This window comes from Typopeltis vanoorti, chromosome 13 (genome assembly GCF_054136105.1).
Source record: "Typopeltis vanoorti isolate ZY-2024b chromosome 13, IOZ_Tvanoo_1.0, whole genome shotgun sequence".
Lineage (NCBI taxonomy): Eukaryota > Metazoa > Arthropoda > Arachnida > Uropygi > Thelyphonidae > Typopeltis > Typopeltis vanoorti.
Window position 1 is genome coordinate 20,458,607 of NC_143561.1, and position 14,058 is coordinate 20,472,664.

Sequence of the window (14,058 nt, forward strand, 5' to 3'; positions counted from 1 at the left end):
CTAGCTAACTGTGAACCTCATCCTAAATAGAAATTATATGCCAGTTTTAATATTAGAAATTTTTTTCTTTGTTCTTTTTAGACAAAACATCAATGCTGATAGGCAGTTACCTCAAAGTGGTAAATATTAATCATTTATTTAATACCTTGGTTTATTTATGTTACTGTATGAAACAATTATAGCGAATGTGAATCATGTTTTGAGACCTGGCCTGTCATTAGAATGAAGGACATTACTGACGTTCTTTAGTATAAATTTCACATTCTAGTTTTTTCTTTTAGGGTTACACGGTGATCAGCATTCATTTTAAAAAACTTTTTTTTATTATCCCAACGTTTCGATCTTCACATCAAGATCATCATCTGGAGCGTACAACGTCGGGATAATAAAAAAAAAAAAAGTTTTCACATTCGAGTTTTTCTGTAGGAGTTTTTCTGAAAATTTATAAAATAAACTGCAATTTTTGTGTGGTTTAAAGTATTTTTCAGTAAGATGTGCATCTTTTTAAGAACATTACAACAGCCATAGTTTCTGGATCATCTTAAAGGTGATTTTTGGCATCTTTGAAGTATTTTTGCAATCTAGTTTGATATAGCATGGTGTATAGTTCCATGGCTGTTTGTATGAATGAGGAGCTGGTCTATGGTGGTTTTCAGACATTTCATGAGGTACTTTTTATCATAGCCTTTGAAGTAATTGTTGCAACAGAGATTCAGTACTAATTGTGCTTATATTATATGTGTCTTGTAAATAGTGTTTTAATTAGTAATTCAAAGTTTTGATTATACCTGTTGTATGACATGAAGGTAACATCTGGTATGAATTGGTAACCTTTTATTTCAAGGATACTCTGCTTTTGAGTACATCCAAGTAGAAATGCCTTATTTTTCCATCTTCATGATAATTTTCATTTTTGAGTGTCAGTGATTTAAATACTAATAACTTTTTTGACTCTTTTGTGCTGTATGAACTTTGAAAATGCCCTCAACATAACGCTGCCACTAGATGTTTTTGGGACTTTTTATACAGCTAATCAAGTTTTCACTTGTACAGATTGCTACTAAGATAACAGGACTTCAAATCTGTAGAATTTTTTTGTAATTGAAAGTTGGGTAATTCCTGTTAAAGGATTATTATAAACTAGCGAATGCTGCTGAATCCTTTAAACTACATATGGGCAACCCTATCAGCAAAGTTTTTCTGATTCATGGTGAGAGAAAACATGGTGTGTTCTACTAACTCACATTATGCTGACGTCATATGACTTGTGCAAAACACACTATGGTTTCTCCAACCAAGGTCTCTTTCTCACTTTTGACTAGTGGTGTGTGAACGTGTTACAACGTGTCAGTTCGGTACTTGCATTGGTGTTGTGCTTTGTTCAGTGCCTGCATTGATGTTATGTTCTGTTCGGTGCCTGCGGTGTAGAAGACAGTTATGTTTGACAGTTCTGAATATCGCTTATAAATTTGGGACAATGTCAGGGGTTATTGCAAAAAAAAGAAAAGTAGATGCAGAGAATCATCAATTTCAAGACAACTGGATGGATGATTATTATTTTATTCAGAATAAAGGTTTGCTGTGCAACTAATCCGTATCTGTCAACAAAGAATACAACTTGAAGAGATACTTTACTTCAAGGCATGCGGATCACCCAAAAATTGATGGACAAGTACGAAAGATGAAATACAGAAGTTGATGAACTTGGATAATACCCAGCAGCAAATGTTCAACAAGCAAAGAACGCAGCACCACAGCATTATCAAAGCCACTTTGTGGTAAGCGAAAAAATCGTTAATTTGGTGAAGGAGAATTTATCAATGAATGTCTGCTGGATGTTGCAAGTATAATATGTCCTGAAAAGAAAAAAGACTTCGGGAAAATTTGTTTGTCGAGATATACTGTTGTCTGACAGATAGAAATTATGGCTGATGATATCAAAAAAAGTTTAAAAGAGAAGATTGCTAGATTGGAAGCATTTTCAATTGCTTTGGATGGCAGCACCGATCCCTCCGATACAGCACAACTAGCAGTATTTATTCGAGGAGTTGATGTGGATTTTAACATCACAGAAGAATTATTGGCGCTTTGGCCGTTAAAAGGAACAACTACCGGTGAAAATATATTTGAAACAGTCAACACAGTCTTCGAGAGATTTGGGCTTAAATGGAATTCACTATCTCGCATATGCACTGATGGAGCCCCTGCAATGGTTGGTGCACAGAAGGAATTTCTTGGAATAGTTCATGAAAGAGCAATAGAACTATAGACCCATCCAGAAAATTTAACAACTTTTCACTGCATTATCCACCAACAAAATCGATTAAATTCACAAATGTTATGGAAGTTGTAGTAGCCAGTATTTACTTCATTAAGTCACATGCACTTAATCACTGCCAATTTAAGGAGTATTTGGCAGACCTATTTTCGGATTATGAAGATGTGTCTTATTATTGTGAAGTGAGGTGGTTGAGTAAAGGTAAAATGTTAAAATGATTTTATGATCTGAGACAAGACATTGCAGATTTTATGGACATAAAAGGAAACGCAATTAACCAAGTAAAAGATGATGAGTGGGTGTGTGATTTAGCATTCCTTGTAGATGTCACTGGATACCTAAATGAACTGAATCTTAAACTGCAAAAAAACAATGACAATTGGTTCATGAACTGCATGGACATGTCAAAGCTTTTTGTAATAAACTAAGATTGTTGAAAAGTCAGATAAGAGCTAAAAATTGTTATCATTTTCCTACTCTAGCAACTCATAAAAGTATCCCTTATAATTGTTATGGAGATGAACTGAAGGCACCAATAGAGCAATTTGATACAAGCAATTTGATACAAAATTAATGTAGAGCTTTATACCAAAGCATTATATTATAAATAAATGAAATATGAAGTAGCAACTTGTTTTAATTCGTTTAATATTAATTTATTTTATTTAATAATTTGGTCCGGCCCTTGACTCGGAGATAGAATGATAATTGGCCCCCGAACTAGGAAAGGTTGCCCATGCCTGCTTTAAACTATGACATATGAACAACAGGTGGACTAAGGATTACTTTATCCAGAGGCTTGATAAACATGGTTTATCAGGCCTCTGATAAATAGGGTAGTGACCTCATACCAAATGATAAAAATTATGTACTACCTGACTGCTGTTCACATGCGTGCCATCGTGGAATTCAAACTTACTTTCCTGCAGATCGAAAAAGTACACATGCTATCTACTTGGTGAAAGCTATTTAGATAAGACATAAGCAGAGGAAAACAGAATCCTATACTTTATGATACAATTTTCGTTAAACTGCCATTGTAAAAGCTGAGCATGCTTCTACACAGTCCACATACATCCCACTTTTCTGATACTATTCTTACTTTTATCTTTCCTTATTTTTCACAACAACAACTTTTCACTGCATTATTTTTTTTTATAACAATGCTTAGAAATTTTTATATGTAGAGAAAAAACTGCATCAGATTATTTTCACAGTCAATTGGATTTTCAGTTTCAGTAAAGTGGTTACACTGGATAATGAAATAATATTTCATTATTTTGAATTTCCTTGCCAGACTGATTTACTGCACACAGTTGCCCTCAGTCTCCAACCAACAGATAGGTTGTGGGTTCAAATTCACTGTGGGCATGGATATTTATGAACGTTTTGTGAAAAGAAAAAAAAGTGGATCGATGTTGATAAACTTTTAATTTAATATAATCTGATGTTATCTAATATTATCTATCCAAGGTGGGAGCTGGATTTTTTCTCACCTCTCTATGAGAAAAATCCAGCTCCCATCCCTTTCTACTGCATGCATTATCAGCTTCCATGGATGCCTTCTCATCCTCTAGCTACCCTCCATAAAGTGAAAAATTCAATCTACTGGTATCCTGTATCACTCTCTCAGAAATTTGTAGGTTTCTATCATATCACTCCTCTTTCTCCTGTCTACTTGTGCCTGCATTCCACAGTCCTGATATCATCTTTAACACTCTGCTTTGCACCCTTCCTACTGTATCTAAGTCATCTCGGAATCATTTGATATGACCTCATCTATGCACAATAGCCCAGATGAGGTCATAGCAAAGCCTTGTAAAGAGGCAAAACAGACTTCCTTATTCTTACATGTTAGTGTTTGTTTTGGCATGATTATCCTCTGAGTTGTATTCATAATTTTTTCTGAATGACTCCTGAACTTCAACTTCCTATATACTAACATTTCTTCTGTCATAATCCTACGATATACACTGTTTTTTATAAATTAAGGAATAAAGAGAAAATTCATATAACTCAAACTATATGATGAATTTTGATGCAATTTGATGAAAAGCAGTATAAGATGTGAAACACCCATAAAAATTGTAAATAAATGGTTTAATTCAGAAATAACAAATGGATATATGAAGACAATAGTCAAAAACAAGAGGTTAAAATGAGATTGTCAGAGTGTCTCAGTCAAGACTGTGGTCACCCCTCACTGCAATACAATTCTCACAATGATGCCTCTTATTGTTTTTAATGGTGTCCAGGAGCTCAGTTAGTAATAACAGCCATTGCCCCTACAAAGCTCTCTTAAGTCCAGCAAGGTTTTGAGGAGGGGGTGGGGGCTGAAAGCAGCAACATCTACCTAGAGAATCCCAGACATGCTCAATATGATTAAGGTCAGGTGGCCTGGCTAGCCAATCCATGCATAATATGATAGTTTTCTTCTTGAAGATATTGGTCCATGAGCTTCACCCTGAGGTCAAACATTATTGTCCTGTACAATATCTTTCATATGGACAAACATAGGGATTCAGGATCTCGTTTCTGTAAGTTGCAGCATTCTTGGTTCCACTAGGAAGCACATACAGTTTGGTACATCCACCCAATGAGATGCCTCCCCAAATCTTTACAACTTCCACCATGTGTCCCTTTCACAGATATTAGAAGGAAGATGTGTCCACTGATTCTCTCCAGGTCAATGTATACCTGGTATTGCTTTGCAGGGCAAATCAGGACTTGAATATAAACAATACAGACCCCCCCTATTGGTCTTGGGTCTAGTTGGTATGGGGATTAGGGGCAAGCAGACTACCAGTTGCCTAGCATACAGACCACCTTTGTGAAGTCTTTTGTGCACAGTGGAAGCAGATATCAGCGTTCTTGTAGCCAACGAGAGATTAGATCATATCTGATTCAACGTAGCACACCTGTTTCGGTGAACAGATAATTGGAGATATCATTCAACCACTATGATTGTAACCCATGGCCTTCCTTCACTGTATCCCTGGGATTCTGTTTGGGTCCGTTGGAAGTGGTTCCACAGTCTGTGAATCATGAAACAACCTATGCAGCCATCTGGCTATCTCTGGCTGACTTTGGTAGCCTCTAGTCCTATGATGGCTCGCCACCTGAATTCATCAGTTAAATGATATCTTGCAGCCATATCCAAAAATTCGGATGAATAGATCTGTGCATAGAAATTCAAATCAGACCTGATGAGTGCCACATACAGTGGAATTATCACCTCCATATTTATGAGAATTCTTTGCATTATGACAGCAAGTGATCTTAGTGCACAGGGAACTAAGTTTACCAGATGCCTTGTTTCCTCCACTCCTGAAGCAAAATTCCGATATGAGCTTCGCCCTGAGGTCAAACGTCATTCCATCTTCTCTGGCCAGAGTGCATACCTTTAACTTACCAATATTGAAGTTCCATCCCCCATTCTTCAGCCCAAAGCATCATGTCAGAACATCCTGTCATTGCCCTTCATAATACAGCATTCATCAACAAACATCTGAATATCAACTCTCACATCCTGAATTATATCATTAATGTATAAATTAAACAGCTGTGATCCCAGAACAGAAACTTGTGGTATTGCACTCATCATTTTCCTTTTTCGGGACACTACACCCTTATGTACAACTTGCTGGCTCCTATCAATCAACCATCCCTGTAATCAGTCTACCGACTAATCGATTTCAATAGTGATTTGTCACTGTTGAAATTTTTGTTTAAACAAAGGCTTTAGCAAAGTCTTTATAAATCATTGTATAAGTATTTCCTCATCCAATGCATTCATCATCATTCTAAGGGGCAGTCCCTTTCATTATGGAAAGTATTTCTGACTCCTCTTTAGTAGGTTATAACCCTCTTCCAATTAATCTAAATGCCTCTAAGAACTCTAAGAATGTATATTTTGGCTGTCATCTTTATCACCAGCCTGGTTGGCCGAGTGGTTAGCGTGTCTGCTCTCCATCCAAGAGGCTGCGGGGTTCGAATCCCACCGCGGACATGGATGTTTGTGATTGTCCTACAAACTTTGTGTGGAAAGAGAATCTGCAACCCTACCACTTATTCTAGCAGAAGACATCATCACCAAAACCATGTGAGGTACAGCAGTGACCATACGCCATCTACCGATGTCAAATGTGAAAAAAAAATTTTTTTTCTTCTTTATCATGGTCAGCATGTTAAGACTTACGTGCTGAGAGAAACTAATGTTAGAGTCTTATTGGAGTGAAACAACACTGGGAAAAGATTAAAAATAACATTTAATTCTTCCAATATCTTATCTCTGTCACTGAGACATTGTCAGGGAGTACAATATGAGACGTAACACACACACAGAGGCAACGCAAAAATAAGTGAAACATGTAGACGAAAGACTATTGTCCTAACTAGGTGGGACATTCTTTGTGGGCAACTGTTGGCAGTCTAGGATGTAAACTGGGATTTCAAAGTATTAATGTTTCTCATATTTAAGTTTAATGCAATCATATTTATTCAAATTAGGTTGGTTTTCAAGTGCAGCTGCAGATCATAAAAGCAGCCTTTCCCTTCTTAATTTACTGCGATGGAGCATGGTCTACAAAGCCCGATTGACCATAGTCATGACTACATATGTATTTTTTTTGTGTTCTACCATGTGGATGTTGGCTGATCTTTGTGTGTTCATAGTAGACCAACTTGCAAGAACAAAGCTTTATATACACCAGGCACAAAGAAAGGAGGGAGCTGATCTTTAGTAGAATGGATAAGGGTAGCAAGTTTTCAGTAGGACTTGAAAGCTGTGCAGAGATTATATTTCTTTAAGATTCTGGCTATTTTTTTCGGAAGTGCCTCGGACATAGGGCATGATGATAGCATTGCTAAATTCTTTCTGAAGAGAAGGTCAATCTTTGACTAATTTAAATAAATATGGTTGCATTAAACTTGTCAAAATATGGGAAACATTAATGCAACGAGATCTCAGTTTCATCCTAGGCTGCCAACGGTTGCCCACAGAGAGCTCCTATCTAGTTAGGATTCTAGTCTTTCTTCCATATGTTTCACTTAGTTTTGTGTTCCCTTTGTTTGTGTGTGTGTTACGTTTCATATTATTCCCTATGACAATGTCTCAGTGACTAAGGCAAAATACTGGAAGAATTAAATATTACTTTTAATCCTTTCTCAGTGCTGTTTCACTCCATTTAGCCTTTCCATGGTATCTTCTCTTCCAATACATTTATATTCCATTCATTGTTGCCATGTGTTCAGGAATTTCACCTTTCTTTCTATGATTGCCTTCTTCTATACTTGACTAGTTTTTATTTCATGCACAACAAGTTTAGTTTTAGTTGTACTCTCCAACAGTACATTTCAAATACTTCAGTTATTTTTCAATCTTCTGCTGTTATAGTCCAAATCTCACAACCATATAAGAATATATTCCAAACGAATATTTTTATAACTCTTTTCCATATGTCTTTACTTATCCTACTTGTAATAAATTATTTCTTTTTCTTTAATACTTCTTTTGCCATAGCAATTCTTCTTCGGATTTCCAACTTACATCTTCTTGAATAGTTCCTCCAAGATATAGTGGTGCCTCGCAGTTCGACACTAATCCGTCGCCGAACTTATGTTGAATTGTGGGACAATATTTCCCATATAAGTCTATGGAAAATAGATTAATTCGTTGTCGAACCCTCCATCCCACTCCCCCGTTAGGGTTAGTGGGAGAGATATACAACATATTATTTACTTTACGTATTTTACTATTGTATAACACACTAAATTACAAAATACACTATTGTATACACAATACATACAATCTATTGAGCCTTAGATGTTGGAAGGGAGTCTTCTTTATCTGCTTCTACCTCTTCTCGTCTCCTCTTTGCTTGAACAGGGATGAGAAACTGATCAAGAGTGGACTGTCTCTCCATCTTTTTCAAGATGGTTTTGAAGTGATGCATGATGGTATTGTTGAACAAGTATGTCATTCTACTCGCATCAGCAGTGTTGGGGTGCCATTCCAAACAAATAGACTGCGCCTTCTCCCAATGGAATAAAACTTCTTTAATGGTAGCTGTTGGCATTGGCCCTTTTTCCCTGCCATCCTCTTCTTCAGGTGAAATTCCTCTTTCTCTCCCCTTTGTTTGCTGTTCACTGAGTGCTCTGAGTTCTTCCATCAGTTTGTCATCGTGATCCTCCACAAGCTCTTCTACATTAACCTCTTCTATGTCGAGATTCTCTGCCGTCGAAATGATCTCTCGCATGGCTGCAGCTGCTTCTGATTCTCCAGCTGCTTGGTCTGCACTGTTGTCATCCTGAGAAAATTTAGGGACAAGTTTCTTCCACGATGCACTGAGGGTTCTCTGTATCACTCCATCCCAGGCAGTTTTAATAAAGGAAATGGCGTGGAGAATGTTGAACTCGGTCTTCCAGAAGTCCTTCAGTGTCTTGTCAGAAGAGTGAGTCACATCGAAAAGGCGTGAGAACAAAGCCTTGGTGTAAAGTTTTTTTAAAACATACAACCACTTCTTGATCCATGGGTTGGATCAGTGACATCATGTTTGAAGGCAAGAACTGACTTTGATGAAGTCAAAGTCGATTTCAATTCTTGAAATTGGCTTTGATGAAGTCAAAGTCAATTTCAATTCTTGAAATTGACTTTGATGAAGTCAAAGTCAATTTCAAGAATGTCCTCTAAGTCTTGAGGGGTGGGCACTAGCATTGTCAAGGATCAGCAATGCTTTCAAAGGCAAATTATTGTCAGTGAGGAACTTCTTCATGCTCGGGGCAAACACCTCAAAAATCCAATCTTTGAAATCTTGCTGGTCTACCCAGGCTTTTGCATTGGATTTCCACATCACTGGCAGTTTGGACTTAATGATTTTCTTCCCAAAGCACTGAGGATTTTCTGAGTGGCAGACCAGAAGTGACTTCAGTTTAAAGTCTCTGCTTGCATTTGCTGCCAATAAGAAGGTAAGCCTATCTTTCATAGGCTTATGTCCTGGGAGCTTCACTTCTTCTTGCATGATGTAAGTTCGATTTGGCAAACGCTTCCAAAATAGCCCAGTTTCATCCCCGTTAAAAAGTTGCTTTTGCAGGTAGCCTTCCTTCCTGATTAAATCTTCAAATTTTTTCACAAACTTTTCTGCAGCCTCTTTATCTACATTAGCAGCTTCCCCCTGTCTGAGAACACTATGGATTCCTGTTCTACCTCGGAATCTGTGAACCAGCCTCAACTTGCTTTGAATTCCTCAGTTTGATCTGAGGTACATTCTGGAGTTTTCTTCTACAATTCTTCAAAAATTAACCTAGCCTTCTCACAGATCATTGTCTGGTTACTGGATCTCCTTTCATCCGTCTTTCTCTAATCCAGGTGATAAGCAGCTTTTCCATCTCTTCATTGACTGAAGATCTATTCTTGTCAGAAATCTTCATTGCACCAGCAGACGCCCTAGCACTCATAATCTTCTCTCTCTGTTGCCAAAAAGTTGCCGAGGAACACCATACTCTTGAGCTACATCTGTAATTGTTCTACCTTTCTGCACTTTATATACAATTTCTTTCTTCTTCTCTATGCTCAATCAAGTGTGCTTCTTTCTTGAATTATTCCTCTGTTCACTTCTCTTTGGACCCATTCTTAAATTTCACTCAAAATAATAATAACTGCAAATGCACAAAATTTTTACCTTCTGAAAAATGCAGAATTGAAAATTAGCATAAACAACACAAGCAAACACCAGTGCAGCCCAACAAGAAATGACAAATAACAAATGATATCACACAAGTCCATGCATACACATGCACCGGCCTGCGAAATTCAACTATCGAATTGTGAGGCACCACTGCATATGAACTATTTTACTTATTCAATACTTTTATCTCTGTCTTATTTTTTTACTTTAAACCTTTCACCCTAGTTGAGTTTTTGCTGTGCTTATTTTAAGTCCATAATCAGATAAAACATCATCTATTCTAGATAATATCTGTTTTAAATCTTTCTGATTCTTGGGTAATAATTTATATCATCAGCAAAGCATATCACATGTATCTGCACTCCACATGCATTAATCCGTTTGTTCCTTCTTTTATTAATTCCATTGCATTCTCTTTATACTGGTTGAAAAGTAAGGGGTGCCAATGTACAACCTATGCCTTTCTTTATTTCAGCAGTTGCTTCATTTTCCTGTATTCATATCTTTATTTTTTGGCTGGTATACAATTTTTTAATTAGTCCTCTTCCTCTCCAGTCTATTCCAATTTCCTTCATTATTTGAAAAGCTTAGAATTGAAGGAAGAAAAGCTTAGAAAGCTTTGAAAAGCTTAGAATTAGAATTGAAAAGTTAGAATTGAAGGAAGTACAGGAAGATGGTTTAATGTTAAATCTGGTGTGAGACAAGGATGTACATTATCCCCCTCTGTTATTCATTATCTATATAGATCATATTATGAAGGAAAGTGGTATTAAACATGATATCAAAATTGGAGATGTTAATGTCAGCTCTTTGCTTTATGCAGATGATGTTATTCTTCTAAATAAATCTGCTACAAGTCTACAATATTCTCTGACTAAATTGAATAGCTGTTGTAATAGATATGGTATGAAGGTCAGGAATAAAAAGACAAAGACAATGAAAATAGGCAGAATCATTGAAAATGTCAACTGTGTTGTGAATGGAGAACCTGTGGAACAAGTAAAACATTTCAGCTACTTAGGCACGATTTTTACTGAAGATGGTAAATTAAATATAGAAATAGACAACAGAATCAGCAAAGCTGGTATGGTGGGAAGTCAATTGAATAAATTCATATGGAATAAGAGAGAAATTAGTCGGAACACTAAATTAACTGTATACAAGACAGTGTTCAAACCAGTTTTAACTTATGGATCTGAGAGCTGGGTCAGAAATAAAACACTTGACCAACGACTAGAGACCGCAGATATGCGAGTCATGAGAAAGATTACAGGCGTGAACAGATGGCATCAATGGCAATATCATATTAAAAACGAGGATATTAGGAAAGACCTTGATATTGTCAGCATCCAGGAATGCGTTAGCAGAGCTAATCTCAGGTGGTATGGTCATTTAAATATGGTCACGGATACAGGCAAGGAAAGATTAGCAAAACGAGTGTTCTCTGCCAGGTTGGCAGGAAAACGACCCAGAGGAAGACCACGATATAGGTGGATTGATATGGTACAAAGTGCCTTAGACGATAGAAATATAAGATCTGATAATGTTGGAATCTTGACAAGTAACAGACTGATTTGGAGGAAAATTGTAGATAGGAAGTTAGTAATGATATAATTTTTTCATGTAGTACTATCATATCCTGTACACCCCTTGTGGGTACATGGCAGGAATTTGAGATGATGATGATGATGATGTTTCGACCTTCACTCACAGTCAGTCACTTCTTGGCTCACGGATACAGTTAAAAAACTACTTTTTTCACTATGCTCATTCTCCAAGAATCTATGGTTTACCCAAGATTCACATGCAGAACGTGACGCTCTGGCTGATTGTTGAAGATATAGGCAGTCCCAATTATCATCTAACTCATCGGTTCCCAACCAGTGGTATGTGTACCCCTGGGGGAGTATATGCTGGGCCATTCAGGGGTATGTGAAAAATAATCACTAATGGCGGAAAAGCAAGTAAAGTAAACAAAATGCACCGAATAGGCACTGAACAAAAGTGTCAGTATTTAAAAACAAGAGGTACAATTTATAGAAATGGGTTTAAAAATTGATACACAAGTGGAAAAAGGTTGGGAACCACTGATCTAACCTAGAAATTAGCATCAACGCTCAAGGAGTTGGTGAATCGTTCCCCATCCTATATTAAAAACACTCAACATTTTGCAAACAAAATTAAAGACATCACACTGGAAAAAAGTGATTTATTAGTGTTTTGACGTCTCTGCCCTTTCAAATGTCCCAATCAGTGACACAATTCTTCTTTTACAAGACAAGTTCCCACCCAATATCACAGTGCTGTTTTGTACATGTATTACTTTCTGACTATTTTGTGCGGCAAAACATTTTCTACATACAAAAAGAAGGCACAGCCATTGGCTCACCATTATCCCCACCCCCCAATTACTAACTTTTATATGGAAGCAATGTGCTCTAGATTTCTTCACTTTAAAACCCAAAGTCTGGCTTAGATACGTGGACAATGTTTTCGCTATCTGGTCCCATGGCTGCCAGACATTAGACACTTTCTTCAACCACCTGAACAAACAACACAAACACACACAATTCACAATTGAGATTGAAAATCAGAACACACTTCCTTTTTTTTTAGATACACTTGTCACATGTCTTCTTTCTGGCAGTCATTCCTTCATTGTTTACTGGAAGACTACATATACTGGTCAATATAATACACATAAACCCCTACAACCACCTCAACAAAAACTAAATGTCATTAACACACTAAAAAACAGGGCTTTGAAGGTTTGCTCCAGTGGTCAAAACATGAATGAAAAGTTATCAGCAATACCTTCCTGAAAAATGGCTACAACAAAATACCAACAAAATTTTTCACAAGACCTCACTTAAAAACAAAAAAAAAGAAAACTAGATTACAATGAAACTGTAACAATTCCATACATTAAAGGGATAGCAGATTAACAGAATACTACACAAATACAACCTTAATGCTACCTTTAAACCTCCTGTAAAATTAAAGAACTTATTCAACTCATCCAAGGATCCACTTCCTCTGCTGGCCCACCGTGGAGTATACCGTTATTCATTGCACCTGTAATTTTTCCTATATAGGTGAAACAGGATGCACAATTCCTATCTGAAAAAAAAGGAACATAAATGGCACATTAAATTTAATAACTATGGTAAATCTGGCCTTTTTGATCATGCCCTGAATACTCTACATAGAATTGACTGGAAAGGCACCTGTTGTTTACATCACACCAAAAAATTATATAAACATAAATTTAAGTAGGCCTGTGAAATTCTTATCAATCACCCTAAACAAGTTAGATGGTCTTTGGCGTGGGCAGTATATGGTTTTTTCCACCAGTTTATCTGGCTTTTTTCATCCCGCAAGCAGGCAAACCGGCCTCGTGAACGTAAACTACTATAGTCAAAAATATATCCCCCCCCCCAGCGGCAGGCTAGGCAACAGGTCGGTTGGGAGTGGTACTAACAAGAAGTCGCATCTAAGTAACACGCGGACCCTGCATAGGAAGCAAGAATAATGCGTAGTGAAAGAAGATCTCCACAGGCCTAGTTTCTATTGATAAGATCTCAATATAAGTTGAAACACGTCTACCTTCTGCCCCTTCCCATAATGCATAAATATGCATATCCAAATGAAATACTGAGGCAGTCGATGTAAAATACAAAAAGAAGCCTAGCTGTGATAATACTTTAGGTTGGAAACTTTTGATAGCTTATGCTTGTTAGGTAAAGCACTAAAACAAGAATATAATTCCCTATCTAATATAATGTACTTTAACCAAGTGAAAAAACTTCTGTAACTAATCTGTTGCTCTTGGTATTGCATACCTTTGTTTTAATGTATTTTTTCTACTGTTTTTAATTCAGAATTAGCATGGAATAAGATGTATATTAGGTTATTTAGTTAAAGAACTTGTACTATATTTATTTTTTTTTAAATCCTTGCCAAAGTAGTTGCATATAACTGTGTCAGAATGTATTTTTATTTAATGTATATTCTAATACCAGAACCTTATTAAGCAGTATGATGTGAATCACAAAAGTCATAGGAAGGTAAATTTGATTTAGTATTAGTTATATT

General features: G+C 36.7%; 1 protein-coding gene across 2 annotated transcripts in view; it reads left to right on the top strand.

Moving 5' to 3' along the window:
• Positions 1 to 14,058, top strand: part of LOC150099979 (kinesin heavy chain-like) — a 579,478-nt gene that overhangs the window by 526,154 nt on the left and 39,266 nt on the right. For both annotated transcript variants that reach the window (XM_090403282.1, XM_090403283.1), the window contains exon 25: positions 82 to 119. In XM_090403282.1, coding sequence (XP_090259408.1) covers positions 82 to 119 — 38 coding nt within the window. The remainder of the gene's footprint in view (positions 1 to 81; positions 120 to 14,058) is intronic.